Source organism: Aptenodytes patagonicus, chromosome 15 (genome assembly GCF_965638725.1).
Source record: "Aptenodytes patagonicus chromosome 15, bAptPat1.pri.cur, whole genome shotgun sequence".
NCBI classification, from domain to species: Eukaryota; Metazoa; Chordata; class Aves; order Sphenisciformes; family Spheniscidae; genus Aptenodytes; species Aptenodytes patagonicus.
In genome coordinates, this window is record NC_134963.1 from 12000386 (window position 1) to 12024671 (window position 24286).

At 43.2% G+C, this 24286-nt stretch overlaps 1 protein-coding gene across 3 annotated transcripts in view; it reads right to left on the reverse strand.

The window, feature by feature from the left end:
• The window catches only part of BCR (BCR activator of RhoGEF and GTPase), a 107097-nt gene extending 83961 nt beyond the window's left edge, over positions 1-23136 (reverse strand). For all 3 annotated transcript variants that reach the window (XR_012996561.1, XR_012996560.1, XM_076353111.1), the window contains exon 1: positions 21287-23136. Coding sequence is in view for 1 of the 3 variants with exons in the window: in XM_076353111.1 (XP_076209226.1) it covers positions 21287-22799 (1513 nt within the window). In the remaining 2 variants the exon portion in view is untranslated. The remainder of the gene's footprint in view (positions 1-21286) is intronic.
• Between the last annotated feature and the right edge of the window lie 1150 nt (positions 23137-24286).

Genomic DNA, 24286 nt, shown 5'->3' on the forward strand with positions numbered 1-24286 from the left:
CCCTAACTGCTCTAAATGGCTGTCTCCCTACGCAGTCATCTCTCCTCCACACCTTCGGCTCTCAAATGACTGAATGACGATACAGAAGCAATGCTCCCTTCTCACAGCCAGAGAAAACTGAGGGCCTCTGCAGCCTATAAACAATATGTGAATATAAATGACATCCCATCCAAACCTCACACTGTAGTCAAGGCAAGTCAAGTGGTTCTAAACCTTCTTTTAAAAAAGAAACAAAAAAAAAAAAAACAAATGACAAAACCAACACAGGACAGACCACAGCTCCCCTACTTTTAGGCCTTCCTCTCCCTACCAGGAGTTCAAGATGACCCCCTGGTAATATCAGAGAATAGCAGCTCCTTCTCCTTGACAAGCCACTAGCTGCTCTGTGGGGCTGCCCCATGAAAGCAGGGGTTCCTTTATTTACAGTTTCTTCCCTCCCTTTCCCACCAGTTATTTTTGAGGGATTATGTTTCCTGTTTTCACTGCTCTGCCTCCATTTGTCATTCATCACAGCCATTAAAGTAGGAGGGAAGCACAGGGGAGCAGACCAACACAAAGCAAACCTTTACGGATCAGCAAGCAAGGGATTAAATATCACCTCTCCCCCCCCCCCCCCAACCTCACCTCTCTCTCGCACACCCTCCAAGATGTTATGTAAATATGGCTTATCATCCGGCACATACCCAGATTCTGACAGCTTCAACGGGTCAGACATTTCAGGATGGATCAGACAGGCAACCTATTCATCCTGGTTTGTGACAGCTACTTACCCTCCCTCTGGCTGGTCCATTTTGGATCACAACTTGTTCTGGAAAACCCCTGCCGGTATCTTGCAGCTAGGAATTGTGCCACAGCAGTTTTTAGAGATGAAAGCAGAGCAATATAACCCAGATACTCTTTCTTGTTATGGTATTGATTTGCAGACGTTGTGTCCCCACCACCAGTACTGGGTGCCCAATTTTCAGAAAAAAAAGGGGCAAAAAAAAGAGTCCTGGCAACAATTTAGAAGGATGCAATCCACAGAACTACTGCCCTTTCCTTAAGCCTTTGCTTATACATTCCCTAGCAGCACTCTCACAAACCTTCTTGATGAAAGTTGTACTTACTAACTCAGATGCAGTATAGTTGCTACAACTATACTGCTACTCAGTACAGCTGCAGCTCTTCTGCAACTTATACAAATACAGTGACCCCTGGGGACACTAAACACATGGGATATCAAAGGTTAAGAGTAACAGAACAACTGGCTTTGAGTAGATAAAGGGCAGTTTTACTGTTTTAACACCCTTTCAGGTATCTCAAGCTATTTGCTCTCCCTTCATACATTCTTCTTTACTATAGCCTGACTCCCATCACTTACCTGGGACTCTCAGAGACATGTGCTACCTATGAAGGATAAACAATAACCATTTTAGCAGAAGTGGAGCTAGAAGCATCCTGGCCAAGTCCATTAGCCTCCTCCAGCAGTTCCACAGGCTCCTATTCACAGGATGCCCAGCTTCCCCAAGGCTGCTGCTACAGTTGCAACCCTCCCCCCTCCTCCCTCCCAGTCACGTTGCAGGGCTGCCCCAAAGGTGACAATGCATTGTACCAGCAGCAGATGATAGCTAAGGGATGGAGGGAAAGGAAAGACTAAAAAGCAAAATGTTGAGACAGGGACACAAAGACTCAGAAATAAAACGCATCTGGTTTTTGAAGGCTGCTGAGGGTATGGCTCTATTATATGGCTAAGCTAGTCTAATGAGCAGGTGTGGGTTCATGCAGCAGCAAATCATACACAGAAAGGATTCTTATCCAGGTATCAGAAAGTGATTAGGGTTTAATTAGGCTCAGGATAGAGAGATCAACACTAAAGAGGAAACTAATCACATGTGAAACTGAACCATGGATGGCATGTACAGACAGGAGACCAGGAGAGACTGGAATGGTGAAGGACACTGAGAAGGGAGGAAAAACACCACAACCAAGAACTCTGTCACAGAGGGAAGTCAGCATCTGAGATGACTGCAGCCACTTCTGAGGAAGACACATTTCTGCTCCCAGGTGTGGGGCAGAAGTAATCTTAGTTTATGGGACTGAAAAAATGAACATATCTCAGTGGTCAAGAAAAAAAAAGCAACAGCAAAGGATCAGGAGATAGACTAGACTCAGTATCTGGCAGCTCGGATTGCACAGCTGGGCAAAAGGGACAATAACCCTGAAGATAAAAGATAAAAGCAATTCCCCCATGCAGAAATCAAGTTCTCCTTTCCATTGCATTAGGAAGGGCAGGAATCCTACCAACACTAGCTCGAAATAGGAGTCTAGTCCTCTCTCACAAACTGTGCGACTGTGAAAGTCTGTCACACTGATGCCTGCGCATCAGAGTGCACTCTGATGATTAAAAGCCTATGATGAGTAACAGGTGGTGCATACACAGGAGGGCTTAACACTGCAGGGTTAGTCACAAGAAAGTCAAGAGAGCTGTGCAGGTACTGTTCCACTCAGATGGCACATTTCCCGAGGGCTGGGTATTTCTTTTTCCTTTGAGCAGTTATTTCTTTATACTAGTGTAAACAGACTCACCACAAAGACTGTTTTAGGGAGCTGCTGATTCAGAGCATTAGCAACTTAAGATTTTAAAGTTCTCCTTAAGAGGTAGAACAAGCAGAAGGCCCAGTAAAGGAGCTTTGGAAATAATAATAACGGGGGGGGGGAGGTACAAGGAGTATAAATAGACCACCAGACAGTGAGAACCTGGGCAAAGCTGCTGCAAAGAAGATACTGCAAGTTTCTAGGCTTCACTAGTATACCACAATCACAATACAGCTGCATTCCTTTGCTGAGTAAGTACACCAGCTTCTCTCACTGATGTTACAAGAGAATGTTAATGAGACCTACCTGGAAGGCTTTAAAATTTAGGGGGAGTACTGTTCTGGCAGGAACTTACTGGTTAGTAAATCAATCTGAAACAAAAATGACCTTTACTGTAAATGCACCTTTCCAAGCAGTTAAAAAACAAACACCACACCAAAAAACCCACCACCAAACAAAAAAACCAACATCAACCCATTCCCCCCAAAAAAACCAACATACAGATCTGCCTTTGGAGAAATGTAAATAAGAAAAGCCGGTTAGTCTAGAAGTCAATCCTGTAGCACAGGAAAACTGGAATTTTTTTAATTCCTGTCTCCTTCATTGTTGCCAGCTAGAGGCTGGGTTGATTTCTTAAGCAAACTCAGGGGGGGAATAGACTGGACTTCCCTGAAATATTCTCCTGCCACATAATTTCTGTATTGCAAAGTTATCATTCAGTTAACAACAGTTATGTGCAAAAGAAGTGTCACTAGTAAGTGAACAAAAGTCAAAACCCTGGATTCTACTGTGCTAGGTGCCGTCGAAACGTTTGGAGAGAAAGACAAAGACAGAAGAGCTTCCTAGTAAGGAGTCTGGTAATGAGACACAAACTACTTTATAGCTTCAGTCCATTTACATTAATTAGTAATTAAAAAATAGCTGTTTGGTTGGTTACATAAAAGAAGCTGTGGTCACCAGTATGGTTCTTTATCATTCAAGTAACTGTGGAATAAGCCAACAAAAACGCAGCAATAATGGAAAGACAAGATGGTTATGTGGATTTAACTAGCTTTTCCCTTTAGGCCCTATCCACTGCAGGGCTCTAGAACTGGTGAAAACAGCAAAGGTTAAACTATACTTATCTAACCACCACAGACAGAGATGAGCCAGGATAAAACTTATTTAGCATCGATGTTACCACCTCACTCCACAGATGAGATGTATGTAGTAGAGACTGTCTTAGAGGTTAAGTTGTAGAACTAAGAACAAAAGTTCAGGGTCGAGATCCCAGACCTATCACCCGTAGCTGATCTTGGACACTTTACTTGGAATTATCAGAGCCTCAGTTTCCCTGGATGAACAGGCTATTGATAGTTTAACTTATCCATGTTTCCAAAACACCTGCAGATCCCAAGAGCAGATAAGCCCATATCATTACAATAGCGCAAGAGAAGATTTGGAAAGAAAAATCCAGTTTTAATAGTGTGTATCCTTCCTCTTTTGTGCAGAAAATCTTAGACTGAGTTTTCTCCTCCCCAATCCTGAGACAGATATAGGATCCTTACATGCATTTTTTTAGGCCAACCTCCAAAACAGTACTTTGTAATGTTAGAATGACAAGTTATCCTTTTAAAAGTAAATAACTGACCCTACTCACAAGTTTCATACAGACTTTAATATAATTAAAACTATATTTTAGTATACTTAAAACCCAAGAATTTTTGAAGACAGGACTCCCAACCTCTTAAACACTATTCCTTTCTACAGGCCCGATTCTCTGAAAAATATTCACCCACCCAATTTTTGCCTTATCAGGAACCTGCTACATTCCAAAGGGTTGTGCTCAAGGTTGTAACGTTCTTTTCCAGGCATTTTACTGACTATTTCACTGCCAAATATGGCCCTTTGCAGGATGCACTTGTTTGCAAGAACTCAAAACCTGAGACATTACAGCAGGGCTGCACAGAATGCTGACAGGAAGAAGGAGACCTGTTTACTTCAATCAAAGGGAAAAAGTGTGTCACTTTGTTTTTAAAACCAAGAATTAATAATTGACATTTGCCTTCACACAGTCCTTTGATCCCAAAGCAAAACAAGCTAAAGGGATACATACAGTAGCATAGCTGCCCCTGGGGTGAGCCACTAGACAACTGCATGCTGTGTAAAGTGGAGAAGAGAAGAACAGGTAGAAGAACATGAGTTTGCCCTTGTAACAGGGAAGTAACTTCTTCTGAGTCCTTGCAGAGCAACTAGACTTCTGAGTATTATCTGAGAAACCAAGTTGTAGACAGCACGATGGTAAACGGCACAAGTCCCCTATAAATAGCAACCCCTCCCCGCTGCCTCCAGCACTGCCTGACATCTCCCAGGCACACTTGGTATGCACAGAGATATGACAGAATTTGACAGCAGCAGGTTTCATTTGGAACCATCTTCAAGGACATATTAAACGATGCAGTTAAATCCACTTAAATACCCAATAGAGTATCAGAATAAACCTGTTAAAGGGTTTGTTCTACATACTAGTTGATTTCTACAACAGTTGCATTTGTTGCAAAAGCCCTTTAAATGAATATGAGATAAGGAAATCACCTTGGGGCTGAGGCCTGGTAGAGCACATAGACAAGATCATGGGCCTAAGAGAAGAAACCAGCTATTTTAAAAAGAGGTTTGGCAGAAGAGAACCAGACCCATCTCTGTTGAGTTGTTCAAACTGCCTCAGACATTAATCCTATTTCAGGAATATAGGGAGTGCTCTGGGCACAATGAGTCAGCAGGGTGGGGCATTTTTTTCCATGTTTGTGGACTGAATAGGAACAGAAAGAGCAAAAGAAGCTGGAAGCCAGAAATCTAGCACCTGGCTGCTATACAGGCAGGAATTCAGCAGGGTGAAGTCAGAAGAACTCGCAAATCTGTGCAGAGCCAGCACTCACAGGTAAAAATAGAAGTCTTATCTGGGAGTCAAGTAAACATCCTAAATAAAATTGAAAAAAGAAACTGTAAAGATGTTTCAATGCTGTAAGCTACCTATATTTTCTCCTGATGACCCTTGCCCCCTCCTTGTTCTAGACTAAGCTTTTTAAGCAAATCACGCTATTTGACACAAGTCTTAGTTGCACTATTAGGCCAGGAAAATGACATTTTATACTTCCAAACAAACAAGTGTAAGAAGGCCTAGCAATAACCTCTAAAACTCCCTTTCCCCAAAAACACTCATCAAGGGAAAATATTCACATACTACGTAGTTGTAAGATGTAATATTGCAGATGTCTTACTACAGTAATTACATCATAAAAAAATAATATAAAATCTTAGCCCATGAACACTCACGCATACACTCCTAGAAACCAAATGCAAGTTATATAAGGAGATCCACTCTCCTCTAAAAGCTGTGCTAACCTGACATCCATACAGTCCTTCCAGATTATTTATAACCTAAACAGTCTTTTAGCAGAAGCTGGAGACTTTTTTTAGTCTTAGCAAAAAGGAATAATTTTATCTTCTTTTCCATTTTCTCCTGGCCATAAAACAGTCAATGTATTTGCTGATGTAATAATTAAAAACATGAAGTACTTACATAGGCAACTGAAAGGGGTGTCGGTCACATGGACTACGATGTCGTCTGGTCTGTCTCACAAACAATATTGACTGTAAATATACCTTTTCCCCCATTTCCAGTCCTAGCATTATACTTAGATTTATTGTACAAAACAGACTCTACTTCAAACACCAGCAAGCCCTTAGGCTGCCTTTTCTCCCCCCCACAACAGCGGAAACAAAGCATCTGACTAGGGAAGAGGTACTCTGCTCAAAGGACACCCCAAATGTCTTCCCGAAATCCCAAAGCAGCTGGCTAACCAGAAGTGAAATTGCTAAAGTTAAACATGACTTCTCAGCATTAATGTTCCCAGCATTATTTGAATTAACAACCCCAGAGTCCCTACAGACTAGGGGTTTAAGCATACATTGTCTTTCGTGGCATTATACTCTCTCCCCTCCAACACCAACCAATCAGTTGTTGCTCCAACACAAACACTTGTGGGGAGGATGGATAAGATCCATGTTAGAGGGGATTTGTGTTTTGGTTTGGGGGTTTTTGTGATTTTTGTTTGGTTTTGGCTTGGGGGGGGGGGAACCAAAACAAAACAAAAAAACCACAGAAATTCCCTGATCCAGTTCTCAGCGTGAACCTACAAATGAACAGTTGTTGGCACAACTGACAGGGCAGCATGCCACAGCATGAAGCATTATCACCAAAGACAATTTAAATCAAGACTTAGCCTCAAGGGGCATAATACGAAAATACTGGAAGACATATACAAATACATGTTGTAAGACAAGGCAGCCCCTCCTTCAAATTTTAAACAACTAAACAAAAAAAAAGTAAAAAGTGGAAAAAACAGAGATCAACACATAAGCAGAACCAATCACAGCCATAGGCAGGCAAATGCAACCCAGACTTTGAACTTAATTATTTAGAGGGGAAACTGAATGAGTTAATAGGAACACAGAATTAAGAAGAAAGAAAGAAGTAGTGGAAGAAAGTATATGAATTGTAGAAATCAGTGAAAGGGCAAGCCTCCAGCAACAGAATTTATTTTTTTCATCATGTTTTGTTTTCTTTTTTACAGTATTTTCCTTTAAAAGTTGTATATGGGTATAAACTCATTTCTAAACACGTACATATAGAGGAAGTTAATCCATTTGCCAGCTAAAGGAAGCGTGGTCCAGCAGAAATGCACCAAATTGGATTCTAGGACACGAGGGCTCACCAAAATTCAGCTAGAAGCCTGAGCTTCAGCATCTCAAAAGATTGAGCTGCATACTTCCTTGTTAAAAAACTTGGAAATTTATTTATGCAAATTACTATATAAAAGCTTGTTATAAACCCAAGGCTTGCTGTTCTTTTAAAGTTCACTTTTCATTCTTTACATGTGTGAAAAAAACTTGCAAATGAGTTGTTTCCTTACAAAGAAAAACACAACCACAAAACAACCAACTATCAAATACTATTAAACAAGCCTATTTGCAATGTGCATCAGCCCTACATGGCAAATGCCCATTAATGGGAAAAACAGTTTTAGCATCAGAATGTTTCCTTAATCAGCTGTTGATCTAATTACAAGAAAAAGCTTGTTGCAAAGTTTAGGTGGAACTTTATAAGGGTGCTTGTATCTTTGCATCAGTGCATGTTTGCACATACATTGAAACCAGTTTGAAACACCTACATACAGAATAAGAGATTTAAGTTCAAAAATTCTTCCTCTTCAGATTTTTCTTGTGCATACATATATTCAGAATGCATTTACATAACAGATGATCAAGTCTCCTTCCTTGCTTTAAGTGGAGATACTGAGATTTCATACAAGTACTGAAATGGAGGACAGACACTAACTGTGGAAAGATGCATAACCATTAATTTTATTACAATTACATATCGAGCACAAAACAAAGCAGAGCTTAGATCACATTAGTATGTATTTTAGTTTGACTAGACGGTGAGACAACAACAAATTATATATAGGTCAGTGCTCAAGCCTGAATAAATTTGGAGTAGTCAAGGTCAGGGCTAGGGCATGTTTGCTGAACACAAACGTGACAGGTCAGTCACATTCAAACAGCTAAGATCACACCATGGTGTAACAGAACTTAAGTCTGTTGCAGACAATTGCCCAGCTGAATGGAAGGCATCTTCTTCTGTTGTATCAGATACTCTAAAAACATAATAGACCTTTTTCTCTCCATGCATACCAAAAAAACCCCTACCTAACCAAAATTCATTTTGATAGAGTCCTACCTCAGAGGACTGGACAAACTGAGAAAAGCATATCTGATGTTTTGATGTAAACACCATTTTATCACTTTCTCTTGCCTTTTTGTCTCTTAAGACGTCAGAGGCAGAGTAGCGTTAAAAGAATTATTAAATAAAGTAAAAGTGCTTTCCAAACTGCATTAGTGTTTCCATAGCACCCATCCAGGGGGCATGGCAGATGCATATGGACAGCTAACACAGTTTTCCAAAAGGTAAGAGAAACTTTAAAACGGAATTACGTTTTTGAACCACCTGCCCAGTATAGCTCACAGACAGCCCTCAACCACATCTGCAGTATTGCTACTGAAACTGGACAGCATAAGCTGCAAGCGTGTAAGTTTTAAAACATTTATAACTTAGGCTCTTTTGAAGTCAGAGATCAAGCCCACACTTCAAAATCAAGATATCTTGGGAAATTCTGGTTCAGGTAGTTACATAGAAACATACAGCTAGTGCTGTGGAGCTTCAGTCACAGCAAAATAGTCACTAGAAATCACCTGACATCAGCAAGTCCTGGATCAAGTCTTTCCTGAGATACTGTTTCAGCTCTCAGAGTAGCCATTGGTGTGTCCAACCGTTAAATAAAACAAAAACAATAATCCAAGAAAAAAAAAAAATCAAAATTCATTAAGCTCTCTCATTCCTTCCTTGCTAGTTATTCCAAACTCCACCTCTTTTCCATTGGGATAGTTTTTTTCCTGATGGGAACCCTGACCCTTTCAGCAATACAGGAAAACTCTGGTAATGGCAAGTTGACTTCAGCTCTGTGACTGCATGGTAAGAATTCATATTCTTAGCACCTTACCAGGTGGATCTTACAGGAGGTGTCCTTCAGTGCCCCACTCCCCTGGATGTACTCCCTTTGAAGCTGAGTTTGGTGCACCAATACCTGCCTGCCCTCCACAGCACTGGTATAGGCACCTGCTTCTTCTAGGCACAGCCAGTTCTTTATTTACCTTAGGCAGTGCTAGATTTTCTCCTCTGCTGGGGTCAGCATTATCTCACCTGTTCACCTCCCCGGTGGAACTGTTCAGTACAACACAGAATTTTTCAGTGGTGAGAGACATTGAACACAAACAGGAGTATAAATACAAAATCAATGTCAAACTGCAGACATTGTCATGGAGCTCTCAAGCTAATAGTGGGGGTTACTAAAAGAAACATCATGATACTATCAACCATCTACTAAAACTCTGCTGAGTTGAAATTGGCTGAGATGTACCTCTCACTCTGAGGTGGAGGCTGCAACAGGACCTTGTCTCCTACATCTTCCTAGGATACATGTCCCCTCACCTTAATACTGTCTCCTCCCAAGACTTACAGATGCTACAGCTCTGTCCCAGGGTGCTGCCCACTCCTACCCCCAGCAAGATGGACAAGTGCTACTACCGGAGGAGAAGCAAGATCATCTTCTCTTCCCTAATACTGAAGTAGAGAGGGATCAGCATCAACCTGAAGTTTCTGATATGGTTTCATGGTAACCAGTACTCCAGTAGCTCCAAATCTTTAGTTTACTTTGACCATCAGTTTACTAATATAAAGTTATTTCACTCAGTGCATACAGAAGTTGCAAAATCAATTTGGATTAGAAAGGGTCAAAGTGATGTATAAATCCTATGTATATATTTCTATACAAAGCAGTGTGGTTTCTCAACAACTGCAAAGGGAAAGGCTTATGGGTTTGTGTAACTGCTCAGCTGTGCTTAGGAGGACCTCCAAGAAATTCAGCAAATCAAATTGAGGAAGTGCCTCTCCAAAGACTAAATGGCTGCAGTGACAGGTCTGCATTCTCTGGGCTATGTGTTCAAACATCACTGAGGAATACAAGAAAGTGAAAAATAATTTTCTTCAATATGCCCTGACCTAAATTCATAAGATACAAGAGCTCCTGCACTCACATGAAGCAGAACCCAGCCCTCATCTGAATGACAAGAGCATCAGACCATGTAAACAATCTCAAAATTGCAATCAGCCTCTCATTACTGTCATTCAGTACAGATCAATTCAAGAAGGCAGCCAGGCCTGTAGCTCAATACTCCACCTGAAATACCAAAGGAAAAAAAAAGAAAAACAAAACAAAACAGGGAATTTTCTTGATCCCTATCATCAGAAAAGAGCATGGGGACCATCAGTCAGGTCTGCCAAAGGCCCTTGTGCTGGAGAAAACTGAACTGTTGTGTAAGACAGCAAGTGGTTCCCAGGCTCCCTGTTGTGGGGAACACACGCTGGCTCTTCTGAAGATACTTGAGGACTTGTCGTGGTTTAATCTCAGTCAGCAATTAAGCACCACGCAGCCGCTCGCTCACTCCCCCCCACCCGGTGGGATGGGGGAGAGAATTGGAAGAGCACAAGTTAGAAAGACTCGTGGGTTGAGATAAAAACAGTTTAATAATTGAAATAAAATGATAATAATAATATGATAATAATAATAATAATACACAAAACAAGTGATGCACAGTACAATTGCTCACCACCCGCTGACCGATGCCCAGCCAGTCCCCGAGCAGCGGCCCCCCCCGGCCAGCTTTCCCAGTTTATGTACTGAGCATGACGTCACATGGTATGGAATGTCCCTTTGGCCAGTTTGGCTGTGCCCCCTCCCAGCTTCTTGTGCACCTCCAGCCTTCTCAGTCAGTAGAGCATGGGAAGCTGAAAAGTCCTTGGCTAGTGTAAGCATTACCTAGCAACAACTAAAACACCGGTGTGTTATCAACTTTGTTCTCATCCTAAATCCAAAACACTGTACCAGCTACTAGAAAGGAAATTAACTCTATCCCTGCCGAAACCAGGACAGGACTAAACACAAAGTCCCCTTTCTCCCACACCAGACCCCTCCACCTGATCAGATACATGTTCATCATGCAGTTCTGTTAGCAACATCTGCCTTTTGGTCTCATTACTATCAAGGGATCACAGGTCTCCTAGGAAAGAGGGCAATAGCAGACCATGGAGCACCCAAACTAGTTACGTGATTCTCACCATACTTCATTCCTATGCGTAAGTTCCTTAGGAAAGAAACTAGCAGAGAGAAGGCTGAACAAAAGGTTCACCCAAACAATTATTCAGGTGATTGTTATCCCCAACGTATTGCTTGTGTTAAGTGTACTAGTTTTCTGTCATAGTCAGAAGCATGCTCTTGAAGGCCTTTGAGGAGCATGTTTATGCGAGCTGAGAGATACTTGTTCCAGCAAGTTAGGAAGCCAAGAGCACTTTTGAGACAATACTTTGGACTTGGCTAAAGCATTCTCTTCCTGATATCCATCTACCCCACATCAGGAGCTATGGATGATCAATATTAGACTAGAGAAGTGGTGTATGTTCCAAGGCTGAAGAATGTATTTTCATCAAGAATACAGCTTGTAAGATTTTTTTCCTCTCTGCAATTCAGATTTCACTCATCAGCTTTTTATTAAAGAAAAACAAGAAAAGTAAAACAGGGAACAGACTGTAAGATGTGCTGTTCTTCACTGAACACACTGATGTGGCGCAGGCTGCACACCACCTATACATGGCACCTTTAATCACAGCTAAGCACTGCGCTTGGTATCCACCACAATCAGGCTTAGACAGGAGAACTGCAATAGAAGTTTACAACAGGATGTTCTCTGCTGGCTAATCCACAGATTCAAGTAAGTAATTAGTACAACTCGCAAACACAAATATATTCATCCAAATACCATGATTTCCTCAAAGACAATGATTGAACATTGCCAGATTGAGTCATTACTATGTTTTCTTAGAGTGATGACAGTGATTTCATCCCTATCAGACTGAGGGGTCCAATGACCACCTCAGGAGAATGTAAAGCAAGAAGTATACAAAGACACCCAGGGAAGGGGAGGGAACTCCCACACTCAAACATTCAACCTAGAAGGATTCAAACAAAGGGGACAGTCTGCAGAAGAGGTGAAGGGCAAGGATGAGGGGAACACACAGAAGTCTTCCAACAGTGATCAACTCACTTTCTTGGCATATTTTCTGAAACTTCATGTGGTAATGTCAGTGCTGATCATTATAAAAAAATTTCAGGAACCGAGCTAGGTTAGCAGGAAGCAAAAATGAAGATTGCTATGAACTGAGGCAGTTGGATGCTAACAGTTACAGAAACATGCTTTGGATCATACTTAGCACCATAATCTAATCTCTTTTGGGAAGCCCTGAGCCCAGCCAGGCTGACAGGCCATTACTGTCTTCCTGAGCAAAATCATACCGTGCTATGTAATTGTAGACTGCAGCAGATACAGTTCTCTGTGTTTGTATGTTACACCTCCCTAGTGACAACAGACCAATCACATTTACTTTTTAGCAGCTCAGACACATTTGAAGCCTGATGCTCCAGGGAATGAGGTATTTTTCTTCAGAACAGATTATTCTAGGAAGCTGCTGGCCATTTTAAAAGAACACACAGATGTGACTGTAGGTAAGTGAGGGTTTTGTTGGGTTTTTGTGGCTTTTTGTGTGGGTTTTGTTTTTTGTTTTTAAACTATCCTAACAACTAGAGCCTGCTCCAGCCTCACCCATATTGTGGGTTCAAAATGGGCACTCCTTACCTAGCTTTGCAGCCAAGGGAGTATATAATTTCCAATAACATAATAGCTGGCACATATCCCATCAGAGAAGTAGCTGCATTTCAGTGTTGAGCATAGAATATTCTAAAGTCCTTAAGAAGAAGTAAACAGACGTAGTGAGCCAAGGCTGCACACACACACTTCTCCACACATCAAGGACAGATCACAAACACAGAGGAGCTGCCGAGTCCAAACACAAGTTGCTCACTATTAAGTAACTACTGCAAAAGCTAGCTTCTTAGATTTCAGATAATACTGTGTGATCCACAGCAGCCTGCTACAGTTGTTACTATCCTGTTGTCACAGACCAATCTGCAAGTAATTTGGGGCTTTTGGACACTTGAGAGCGAGACCTAACCTGTGCAGAAGCTCCAAAAGAGGATGGGGGGTGTTATATATTATTTTTAAAAGAAGGAAGGTTGTGGTGGATTTATTCTCCCTAGAAAGGAATTCCTCCCTCCACAAAATACAAGAAAAACCCAGAAGCAACAAGGACTGGCGAAATGACTGCAAATAACAAAATAACAGAAGATAACAGCTAGGCAAAGGGCCTGCAATACCAACAGGCACAATTCAGTAGTATAAACCAACAGACTGAACTTTACTAATTCACTCTTCCTCTACAGGGCAATCATTGTAGATTCTCACACACATATTCCTCATGTATTCATGTAGCCATGAGCAACTAACTCAGCTCCAGCTGCCATGTTTGGGCAGAGCTTTCTCTGAAACAGAGATTCCAATTACATTTGCAATAATCTGATTACTACATCAGCCATAACCTGGTTAAGAAAGGGTCTGAAAGATACCATTTTGGCAGCTGGGAAGAAGGCAAGAGGGAGACATGCTTTTGTTATTTTAGTAACAGGAAGACTTGCAAACCGCAACCAGATTTTGTGACAGAAATACACTACGCTGATCCTACACGGGACAGTTTTACTGTTTAAAACACAAACAGTAAAAATCAAAACAAGTTTAGAGAAGTTATGGATTTGTAAAACTGCCTCAGCAGTAAGACAGACCAACATTCAAGGATTTACTTACAGCTTATGGTTACTTTCACATCACATGTAATTTAAAGATATGATCAGGAAAGCAATCCACTGTTATCAGTGAGCTGGCCAAAACCTGCTTTGTAACTTAAGACACTCAAATTGTTGTTTTGCAAGTACTTCATTCACATGCAGTTCACCCAAACTAATCCATGCCAACATTTCTGTTGTCACTTGCAGTCTACCCCTCTATCTGCACAGCAAAGTTGCCATTCAACCTGTACCAGAACACCATTTCTTTTCCTACATGTGCCAGCAAGAGATTACTAAAGTCAATGATATTCCACCAGGGAAAGAACAGGATCAGGTCCTTATTGTTCTTTCCATGCTTATCTGACTGGGCAGAACAAATCAAAGAGGAGACAGTAAAAAAACCCCTGCTAGTCTTGGTTTCTCCGGGGGGAAAGCAAGCTCCAGATAAGCTGCGCCTCCAATCAACAGTCTGATTTTCATGAACAGCAATATGCTTCCCTATGGTAACTGAAATGGAACAATTCTCCTCAAACAGCTTGCCAAGTCTCACCTCATTAACCTTTATGGACTGACCTCCAAAATTCCTTGAAGCTGAAATACAGGTCCCCCTTGCCTCTGCACGGTAACTGTTTATTCCTAAGAGGCTGGGAAGAGAGGGAGGGCATTAGAGAGAGAACTGCTAAACGTGCTAGAACTGGAAGATAGAGACCTGTTTCCAGGCTATTACTGGGGCCCAAACCTTCACAGGCTTCCGTCTCCTTTGCTGGCCCATCTTTCAGATAGCCTGCAAAGTCAAACTTGAATTACAAATCACCATCTCCTCACCCAACACATCTTTTAAGAGTCAGTATCATTAGCTATAGTGTGCTGCCCAGTATTCAAATAAGCATTTCCTAACTCACACTTGAAGATTTAGCAAATTTTCTAGTTAAGTCTTATTTTTCCCCTTCCCAAGTCTGTTACTCAGGATGCCTACTCCCCATTCCACCCAACTCATTTTACTACCTTTGCTCACACCTCAGTGAAACTTTCTGGTGGCGGTGAAAAGCAAGCTGTCAATGAAGGAGTGACTGAACACAGTACTTAGCATTTTATCCAAATATCCAATCCAGAGATATTAGACAAATGGAAGCACTTAGGAAAGGTGGTAGAGCAATTAATTCCACAAATTAGTAGACTCCTATCTTCTTTGTCTGAACGTTAGCTTCAGAGAGCATAACTACAAGAATTAAAAGTAAAATGTTCCAGTTCTGCACCTCTGGAAGTCTGTACGTAGGATCATGTATACTTATACTAAACAGTGAAAATCTTCAAGGTTAAAACCACACACTCGTGCAACTGCTTTGCTAGAGATGAGAAAAACAGAGGAGACCAAAGCACCTCATTCCCCAATGTATTTCACAGCTTTAAAGTCCATCACCTACATGCACAAGTAAATCACTTCATAAGCCATGGTCAGCGCTTAACCAATCTAAAGACAGACCCATCTTCTTCCCGTGTTTGCCTATTCCTCCACGCAGCAATTAGTTTCACTTCACCAGACCAGTCCCTTCATTAGTTCCAATTCTACCATGCTCATCCCCATCCTCACCTCTTTTCTCCCTTGCTCACCTTTGGTTCTGCAAGGGAAAAACAGCTGAAAAGCTTTCTAATCCAGAAAAGGAAGCCAGTGCAAAAAAGTACCAAGACATCAGATTTTTCTACTCCTTCTTTCTCTTCTTTTTCCTTCAGCCACCTAGAAAGAAGCCTCCATGTCAGAGGAGGTAATGCACTGGTGGAGGCAGTAAGCCCATGGACGCTCCCAATTCTCCCGGCCACTTCTCAGGGCAGGACCAAAATTTTGTACAAAACAGCAAGCTCTCTGTGTTTTCCCTCTGAAACCATTTGGACAGAGGCTGACAACTGTGAAGCAGAATGGATGCACAATTCATAGACATCTGTCAGTTCAACTGCTTTGGCCATAAACCAGTGCTTTTTCAGTACTTTGAACAGAGTCAGCAAGGACCATAGGAGCAGCTCACTGAGCCACAGACTCAGTATTGTGGTTCCACTTGCCTACACATTTCCTGCTCAAATGAAAGGCATTATCATCTTGTTGCGTGGCATTCACTGCAATGCTTTAGGGCTCTAGGCCCTGGCTCTGTGAAACCACCATGCTGAAATCACCTAGGTCCAACTATTTTGGCATACAGAACAGCATTCTAGTCTGTGATCTTCACAGTAAGGATGCTGCATGGATATCCATATAGCTCTGTTGCAGCTTGGTCCTAGCCTTGAGGTCCTACACCACTCCAAAACTTTAAGTGTGCACTAGTATTATATTTCACCTGTCCAGCCACAGGTCACTGCCTGCCTGGTAGGCCCTCATGCAGCGATGGCAGCTGCACAAAGTGGGCTCATCTCTACTGCCAGACTTTTAAACTGTTGGTAATTATGCAGGGATAACAAGCAGCTTTCTACCTAACCCATTACTTGCAGAATTCATAGCGCTCTGTCTACTTACTCCATAGGAAAGCCAGTCCCACTTCGATCTCTCTGTCGTGGACCATGAAAATGAGCTTCACACAGACAGATCAGGTGCCATCAGCACTCTCCAGGGTTTCCCAGTATCAGGCAACTACTATCTGGGTTGGTTTACACTCTCATTTCAAAGGCAGGTGCTTTGTTATTGCAGAAGAACCTGAACGTTGGGGTGGGAGAAACTCCATGATCTAGAGTGAACCTAAGAAAAGCAAAAATAAAATCTATCTGCATGCCCTTACTCATGGTAGGGCTAAGGTACATGTTAGCAACTGTTTGTTTTGTTCCTTCTTCCACAAACAAACAAACAAGACTGCGGAGTGCACTATAGTCATTGCGGACATAAAGCAGAAGCTCCATAGATTCCACTAAACTCAGCTGGAGAGAAAAGAGACAGAACTCTTCACTCCCCCAGACTAAGAAGAGGGGAGTGGTAGCACAAGCAGCTTGATAATCTCAAAAGCCGCTAAATCGCTGGAAAGCCGGGGGGGGGGGAGCAGCATTTAAACAGCATCTTGTCATCAGTGCTCCTAGGAAATCCACTGATCATCACAGCAAAGGATTAAAACATGTTTAAAAAGTAATAGCAAAGTGAACTAAACAAGTGTCAGAGAAAATTTAAACCTCATTCCTGACCCAATGTAAGTCACAGACTGACAGCAGAACCTGTGGCCAGCAGCCTTTAAAATTAACATGTGAGCTGCATGTTTTTCCTTCTGAGGATCTGAAATGTAGGAACTTTAATAATCACTACACAGTGGACTGAAGTCTGCCTCCGTTGCTCAAAGGAAAGTTGTGTTTCTGAACAGCAGCAACAGCACTGGCATGTTCCCTCATGAGTCGTCTTTGTACTGCTAAAACATTGCAAAGCACTTTTCAAACTATGTCTTGTAAAATCCACAGAATACAATAGTGGGTGGAAGAAATGCAGAATTAAGAAACTTGTCCAAGATCTCAGAACATGCAAGTAACTCAGGAACAGACCCTTGCAGAAACTGGTACAGAACAATGTCCTTCCATGATGACATATTGCATGCTTTCTTGGGGCTTTAAAATTAAGTACTGTCAAGGATTACCTTAAAAGCAGGAAATTCACATGCTTGCCTATATGGTCAGGCATTTAAGGCATACAAAAACTGAAGAATCTACAGCTCTAAGTATGAGCTTTAAAATGGCATTCTGCTCAGCTGAGATAACAGGAATTTTGAGTCTTGCAGCTCACATGCATAGATAAATTCCAGCACTCTTTCCTCTGTCTACATCAAACTCACTAAAAATATAGAGAATGCTCCATGCTCTTCAGAAAGGGACATTCAGCACTCCCACACTTAGTAGAGGCTAAAGTAAGTAAAACTTTACTCCCAACGGAACTAAATTACACATATCCCCAAACTGACCTTATATTGAGCACTATGGCTGTTGGTAGCTTTCTATAGAGAGAGCCTGGCAGAACTCTGGAGAGCACTGTCAAGTCCTCCTAAGTGAACAGAAGTCACTACTGGGGCACCTTTAAGGAAGCAGCTTTACAGATAAATATTATTTATGTGGACTCCAGATAGGATTTCCATGTTGTTATGCAGATAGCTCTCTGTGTTAAATGATTTTATCTATGAGATAGCATGCACTTATTTTTATGAAGCAAGCTATAAAGCCAAGCAACAACTCCACTGTGCTCCTCAATTAACAAACTGTTACTAGTTAAAAAACTGACCCAACTGAGGCCATTGCGAGGCCTCGTCACTGCATAATGGCACTATGCAACTCTCGCCTTGATTATAAGCAGAAATGCACAACGGGTGGCTTCTCGTGTCTGTCTCTGCAACTAATGTTTAACAGTAGACAGAATTTAAAAAAAAAAAATCTTGCTCTTCCTCCACAATCATAGTAAAAATAGTCAAGCTTAATGCAGAGTTAAGATGTGATTTTTTTCTATTCCTACTACAGGAAATTAGTGATACATAATTCATCCTAACATAAATATCTTTGCCAGGGCTCCATTAAGTACATTTAACAGAAAGTACAGTTATTACCAAATCTCAACCCTGAAGCTCTCATTCTGCTCCTTGGGAAAAACTGAAAGCCCACTACCTTGGTCTGATTTAAGGTTTTTGGTAACTCATCTCCAAGAACCCAGATTCAAATTTTGGCTTGGATCCCATTCACCTGAGAGTTTGGTGACCTTCTAGTCCTTTTTTGTAATACAAAAGTAGGAAATTACTACTTGACTGTGAACTCGGGAAAGAATTTGGACAAAACAGCATGTGTCTGCTGGCCAAGCTCAAGGTGCACTGGGACGGCAGATCCAGATAGAAAGTTCACATTGCACCTGTCCACACCACATTCAGCATTATTATGGCCAGAGTCATGAAAAGCAAAGCCAGCAAACATACAAAAATCTGAATGCACAAAGAAGCCAAATACTATTGAACAAATCCCACTTGATGCTAATTAACATTAAGGCTGGCCAGAACCTGCTGTGATTCAAACTTGCACTCTCTGTTCAAGCAAAACTTCAGGGAAGCCTGGCAGAACCAGTGGCCGAACCACAGGTGCAGGAAAAGCTGGCTGGATCTGTGAACTGCTTTCATATCATGTGGTGATAGAGAACAGTCTGCATCAGAGCATGATAGTTGGGAATGGTAGCCAGCCAGCTAATCACACAGTGATCTCTCATGCCTTTTGTTTGTTTTATGAAAAAGAGGTTCTGCCAATTGATTTCAGATCAAAATTCTTCCTAATCAGGAAAGAAAGAAAATTGATGTAAAATGATGCTCAGTAGGAATTAATCAGAAACACAGTCCTCCTGAAGGCATAACCCTTTTTGGTTAAGTAAAAAGTTGCCACCAGCTAATGTGCAAGACAGTAATGATTAGCCATCTGGTGAAGGTTCCTGCTAAGCTTGCCATGTTACCCCCTATGCTGAGGAAAGCAGAAGGTGCATCAGTTACATTCTGTCCTTGCCTGCAATTGTGTGGTCATCCTTAGGAACAAGACACAAAGCTTTCCAGCGCAACCAGGAATTGTAACTGTTCCGACTTTTCAGCAGCCCTTTTTGGGTTTTTTGTTGTGTTGTTTTTGTTTTTTTTTTTTTTAATCACTGCATCCCAGCTACATTATTTAAAATAAGAATTATCTATTGCCTTTCTGAAAGCTGAATTTATCCTCAAGCTTTATCAACCTTTGTTATTTTTGCCCCTTTGTTTCCTTCTGCAAAAATTGCAACTGCCAGGAGGCTTCCCAGTCATCTAAAGAGCATCAGTAAACAAGAGCAGAGACAGATGGCTGAAGCTCAGTTTAAACCAGCACAAGACCCAGCCTCTCCCCTGCATTGCAAGTACTACCCATAAGATACAAACATATGCATAAAACCAAACAAGAATGCAGTAGTCCCAGATAGAAAACAAGTACGTATACACAATCTGATAAGGAAGGTGTCACTGTGAGGACAGGGTGCTGAGGTTTAGTGGATGTTCACTGTACATGACAACCGTACAGCCTTCCAATAATACAACAATGGGGTGTAAGGATGGCAGAGGGGCAGGGAAGAGTTCTCCCTCCATTGTTGCTCACAAAAGTATTGCTGGCAAAAAACAATCAGCAGGGCAAGTAAAACCAGGCATCTCCTTCCAGCAAAGTTACTCTTCTGAGAACTAATACACCGAACTCACACAACCTGAGAAAGTGACAACATCTCTGATAGGCCTCTCAATTCAACCACTACTTCAGGAATTCAGTCACATTGACAAATAACGTTAACCCCTTATTAAAGTGACAGATTCAAAGAGACAAAGAAAACCCACAAGATAACTCACAGATTTTGAGCAATAGAAGTCTATCAAAACAATCATACTGTGTTTTTGTTTGTTGGTTTTTTTTTTATTCCTGGATTTGATTGTTTTTCATTTACTGCATAGAAGACTACTGGTGTTAGCACAAGATATTATTTACATTATGTGCCTTGCTAAATAGATACAGATGTCCACATACATTCAATAAATCTATCTGAATCATAGTTCACTGTTTGCCTCTTCCACCAACTACAAATCCACTGCAATTCCACAGACACACCTGCATGCCTGAATGGCTTACATAAGAACGGGTTCAAACATTGCCCATTCTTCCCCAAACAAAAATTTTGACTCTGCTGAAATCAAATTTAACAGCTCTCCCTCAGGGCTTCCTGATATTCCAAGTTCTTCCTTCACTTAGTGATAGCAGAAAGCTTCAAGAACAGGGTTGCACAATCATCACCTCCAATCAGCTCTAATTGAAGGATGACACGAGACAGAACGAGAAACTAGCACTCCAATTAATACAGACAGGAAAAAACAAGATTATGGGAGCAGCATCATTATTGGTAAAGCTCCAGCAAAACCCTCAGGTTGTAGCATGTTGGCACCCTACCACCTCTGAGGTAGAGTTTAACTGCTCCTCAGTGCAAGAATACGAGAGAGGGAACGATCTGGTGGTGAATACTGCGCAGTTCTGGCCCCTTTTTACCTCAGTGTTCACATTGAAACTTTAAGAACTGATTAACATGGGACTCCGTTGATCCTCTCAAGAGAAGCCTGAATCAACCCTTCTGGGAATCAAATCTGTATTCCTAAAACGCAGCCTGATGTGTATCTCTGCAGGACCTTCCTAAAACAGGACAACTACAAAATAACCACAGACTTCTCACATTTAACAGCTGCCCCCTTGGAGCGATTCACCCAGGGTGACCTAGAAATCCTCTCCCATTCGTTTCCATGATGCTATTTCCTGCTCCATACATTTAAAAGGCTAAACAAAAAGCTAGTACACACCTGTATCCCCATGGAAGCAGCTGTCCTGGTGACATCTCCCGGAAGGCAAATCTCCATCACTTGGCCAGATCTGTCCTGTTTTTCGTACACCCACAATAGTAGCCTCAGACACAATGACCTGCTGCTGCCTGTGCCGTTTTTGAGACTGGGGGGTTGGTGGACTGCTACTGTCAAAGGACTGCTGAGAGTTCTGGGACGGAGAACGGCTTTTATCCCGATACATGCGGTAAGTGGTGGGGCTGGGGGAGACATGGCTGGACTGCCCTGAAGAGAAGTCTTCCTCACTGGAAGTAAGATTCTCATTAGAGCTACAATCAGGAGTATATCCTCCTCCAATATCTTCAAAACTTCGGGGGGAATAAGATCTCCTGGGCCAAGTGAGATGTTTTTCCTGGTCAGTGCCCTGATTTCGCAGAATAGGTCCTTTCCCTTCTCCTTCCCCCATCATTCCACCAACATAGATACTTTGATAGGGTTGAAAGTCCATGGGCTGCCAAGGTGAGCGGTTGCTGCCATTGGCATTAATCAGGTTATCTTTGAGAAACCTGGGGTTCAGTTCAGCATCCTCATATTCTCCATCATAGCCAAAGCTGCTCTCCGAGGACCTTCCCCTGTAAGCAGGCCTCTGCAACTCGCTGAAGCTGGGTACCATGTTAGAAGGGAGGGAGTGCAAAGACTTTTTGCGTTCCATTTGCATGGCTTGGCTACCAAGGGAGCTTATTTTATCGGAAACATCTTTATCGTTGACCTTTACTAGACCCTTCTCATGATGATACTCCATGTTCACATAAAAGGGCTTTTCAACAACATCCTTATTATCTCCAGAAGGATGTGAATTAACCTTTTTAATCCTCTCAAAATTGGACCTTAGGGCTGCCACACTCGTGCTGTTCCCTCTCTCCTTAGAAATAGGTTCAAATGATCCCTCCTTCTCAGCAGATCCCACTAGCCTGCGAGTAGAAGCCGATCTGTGTTTTGAAGGAGAGCCATCCGTATCACAGCGATTCTCCATATCTTCTACAACTCTTTTCAGTTTCTCTTCACCATAGTACTTACACCTGTCCTGCTCTCCCTCTCCATGATGGGGGCTGTCCAAAGGCGACAGGTCTGACCCATCGCTCTGGGTAGACAGCTTCCGCAGAGAGGGTATCCTGGGCTTGAACTTTTCCTCCCCGTGGTGTGACTTGCTTTTTTCATATTCGTCTTGGTCAGCAGACTGGTGATGATGCAGGTCTTGGATCTGCTGCTCTGCAGCCCCTTCAGGCAACTGAGAAACACGTTTAAAACCCCATCTCTGTCTATCATAGCTTTTTTTCTCCTTTGCCAGAAGAGTCTGCAGGTAAATCATGCGGAACCTCTCCTTGTTAACCTCCATCTCCAGTCTCCGGATAGATGCTTTGCACATCTCCAGCTCCTGTTCAATGTCTCCCACAGATTTCAGCTCCATTTTAGGAGGCTCAGAGTCTGCAAATTGTGCTTTCCAAGCCTCCACAAACCCCACAGGGTCCACCATTTTGCATACAGGAGTAAGTGGAGAATACAGGAAGGAGGCTGGAGAGAGATAGCTGGAGAGAATAAACCAACCAGATCTCACATGTAGAAGCAGAAACAGCTCCGGCAGTGTCAACTCAATGCGTCTCTTTCACGGTCCATGCAGGGAAACTGGGAGGCAAACGGCAATCCTCGGAGCAGTCTCTCCTCCCCGCCTCCTTCAGCTTTTGCCGGCCCCAGCCCCCCGTACCCTCGCTACTCTCTCCCCGGCATGACCGATCTTTTGCTAGCGAACAACAATGCTCCCACCCCGGCGATCCCAGAGCACTTCTAAGTGGGTGGACAAAGGAGCAGGCTCGGGGCGGGGGAGGGAAAGTAAATATCGCCCCCCACCCACCCACCCACCCACCTCCTGCCGCTGCCGTCCTGGGCACGGCCCTCAGTGCAGCCACGCTCAGGAGTCCTCCGCTCCGTCCTCCCCTCGCCAGCCCCTGTGTTGTGCTTTCTCTTTCTCTCTCCTCCTTTCCCCCTGCCCCTTTCTCTGTCTCCTCCTCCCGGCTATTGTGCTGTCCTCCGGGCGCACACGCTCTCCGGAGCCTCAGCGCAGAGCAGCGAGGAGGCGGCGGCGCGTCCCGCGGCGAGCTCTGCCGCTACCCCTCGGTGCCCGAACGCCCCGCGGCCCCGCGGGAGCCCCCTCGGCGCGGCGGCGGCGGCTGGCGGCGCGGCAGCAGCTGCCCGCGGCTGCCCATCGCGCGGCCCGGCTCTGGCGGCGGCGCCCCGAATCGCAGCGCTGCGGAAGGGGAGGAGAGGGAAGGAGCCAAGTGCTGCGATTGACACGGCGCTGGGGCCTCTTAAAGGGGCAGCCCGGGCCGGCTGCGGGAGGCCGTGCCCGCGGGACCCGCGGGGCTTGGGGGGGGCCTGGCCCTGCGCCCGTCCCCACGGCGCGCTCGGAGGCGGCTGCCGGTGAGACAAAGGCAGAGATTTGCAAACTCGTGTACATTCACATCTGCTCACGCTTGCAGCCACAGGCCTGGACACCACCACAGGTAGACGTGACTATACCTAAGCCTGGGCAAGAACACATCATACACACATCCCTGTGTGCATAGGGAGGTACCTATTCTTGTCCATACATCCACGCCCTCATATATTACGGATAAACAGCAGCGCGTCTCTGTACTCTCCCTTGTGTTCACAGCAACACTCTCCCCCCAGGCACTGATGCAGCTCACCTTCAAAGGTCACGTTTTCCCCTGCTAACGCAAGTGCTGTTTACTAGTAGGCTTGTCATTCACGCAATCCTTCCTTCCTTGCCAATAAATGACAAGCTGGATTTCTGAGATGGGCAACTGGTACTCCAAAATCACTATGATATTAACAATAAAGGCTGCTTTCTTCAGGCATTGGTCTCACTTTTGTCCTGTATATTATCCTAGCCACAATAACTCAGAGTCCCACGCCTCAGCTCTGGGTGAAGGGTGGCAAATGATTTAAACAAAAGTCTGGCTG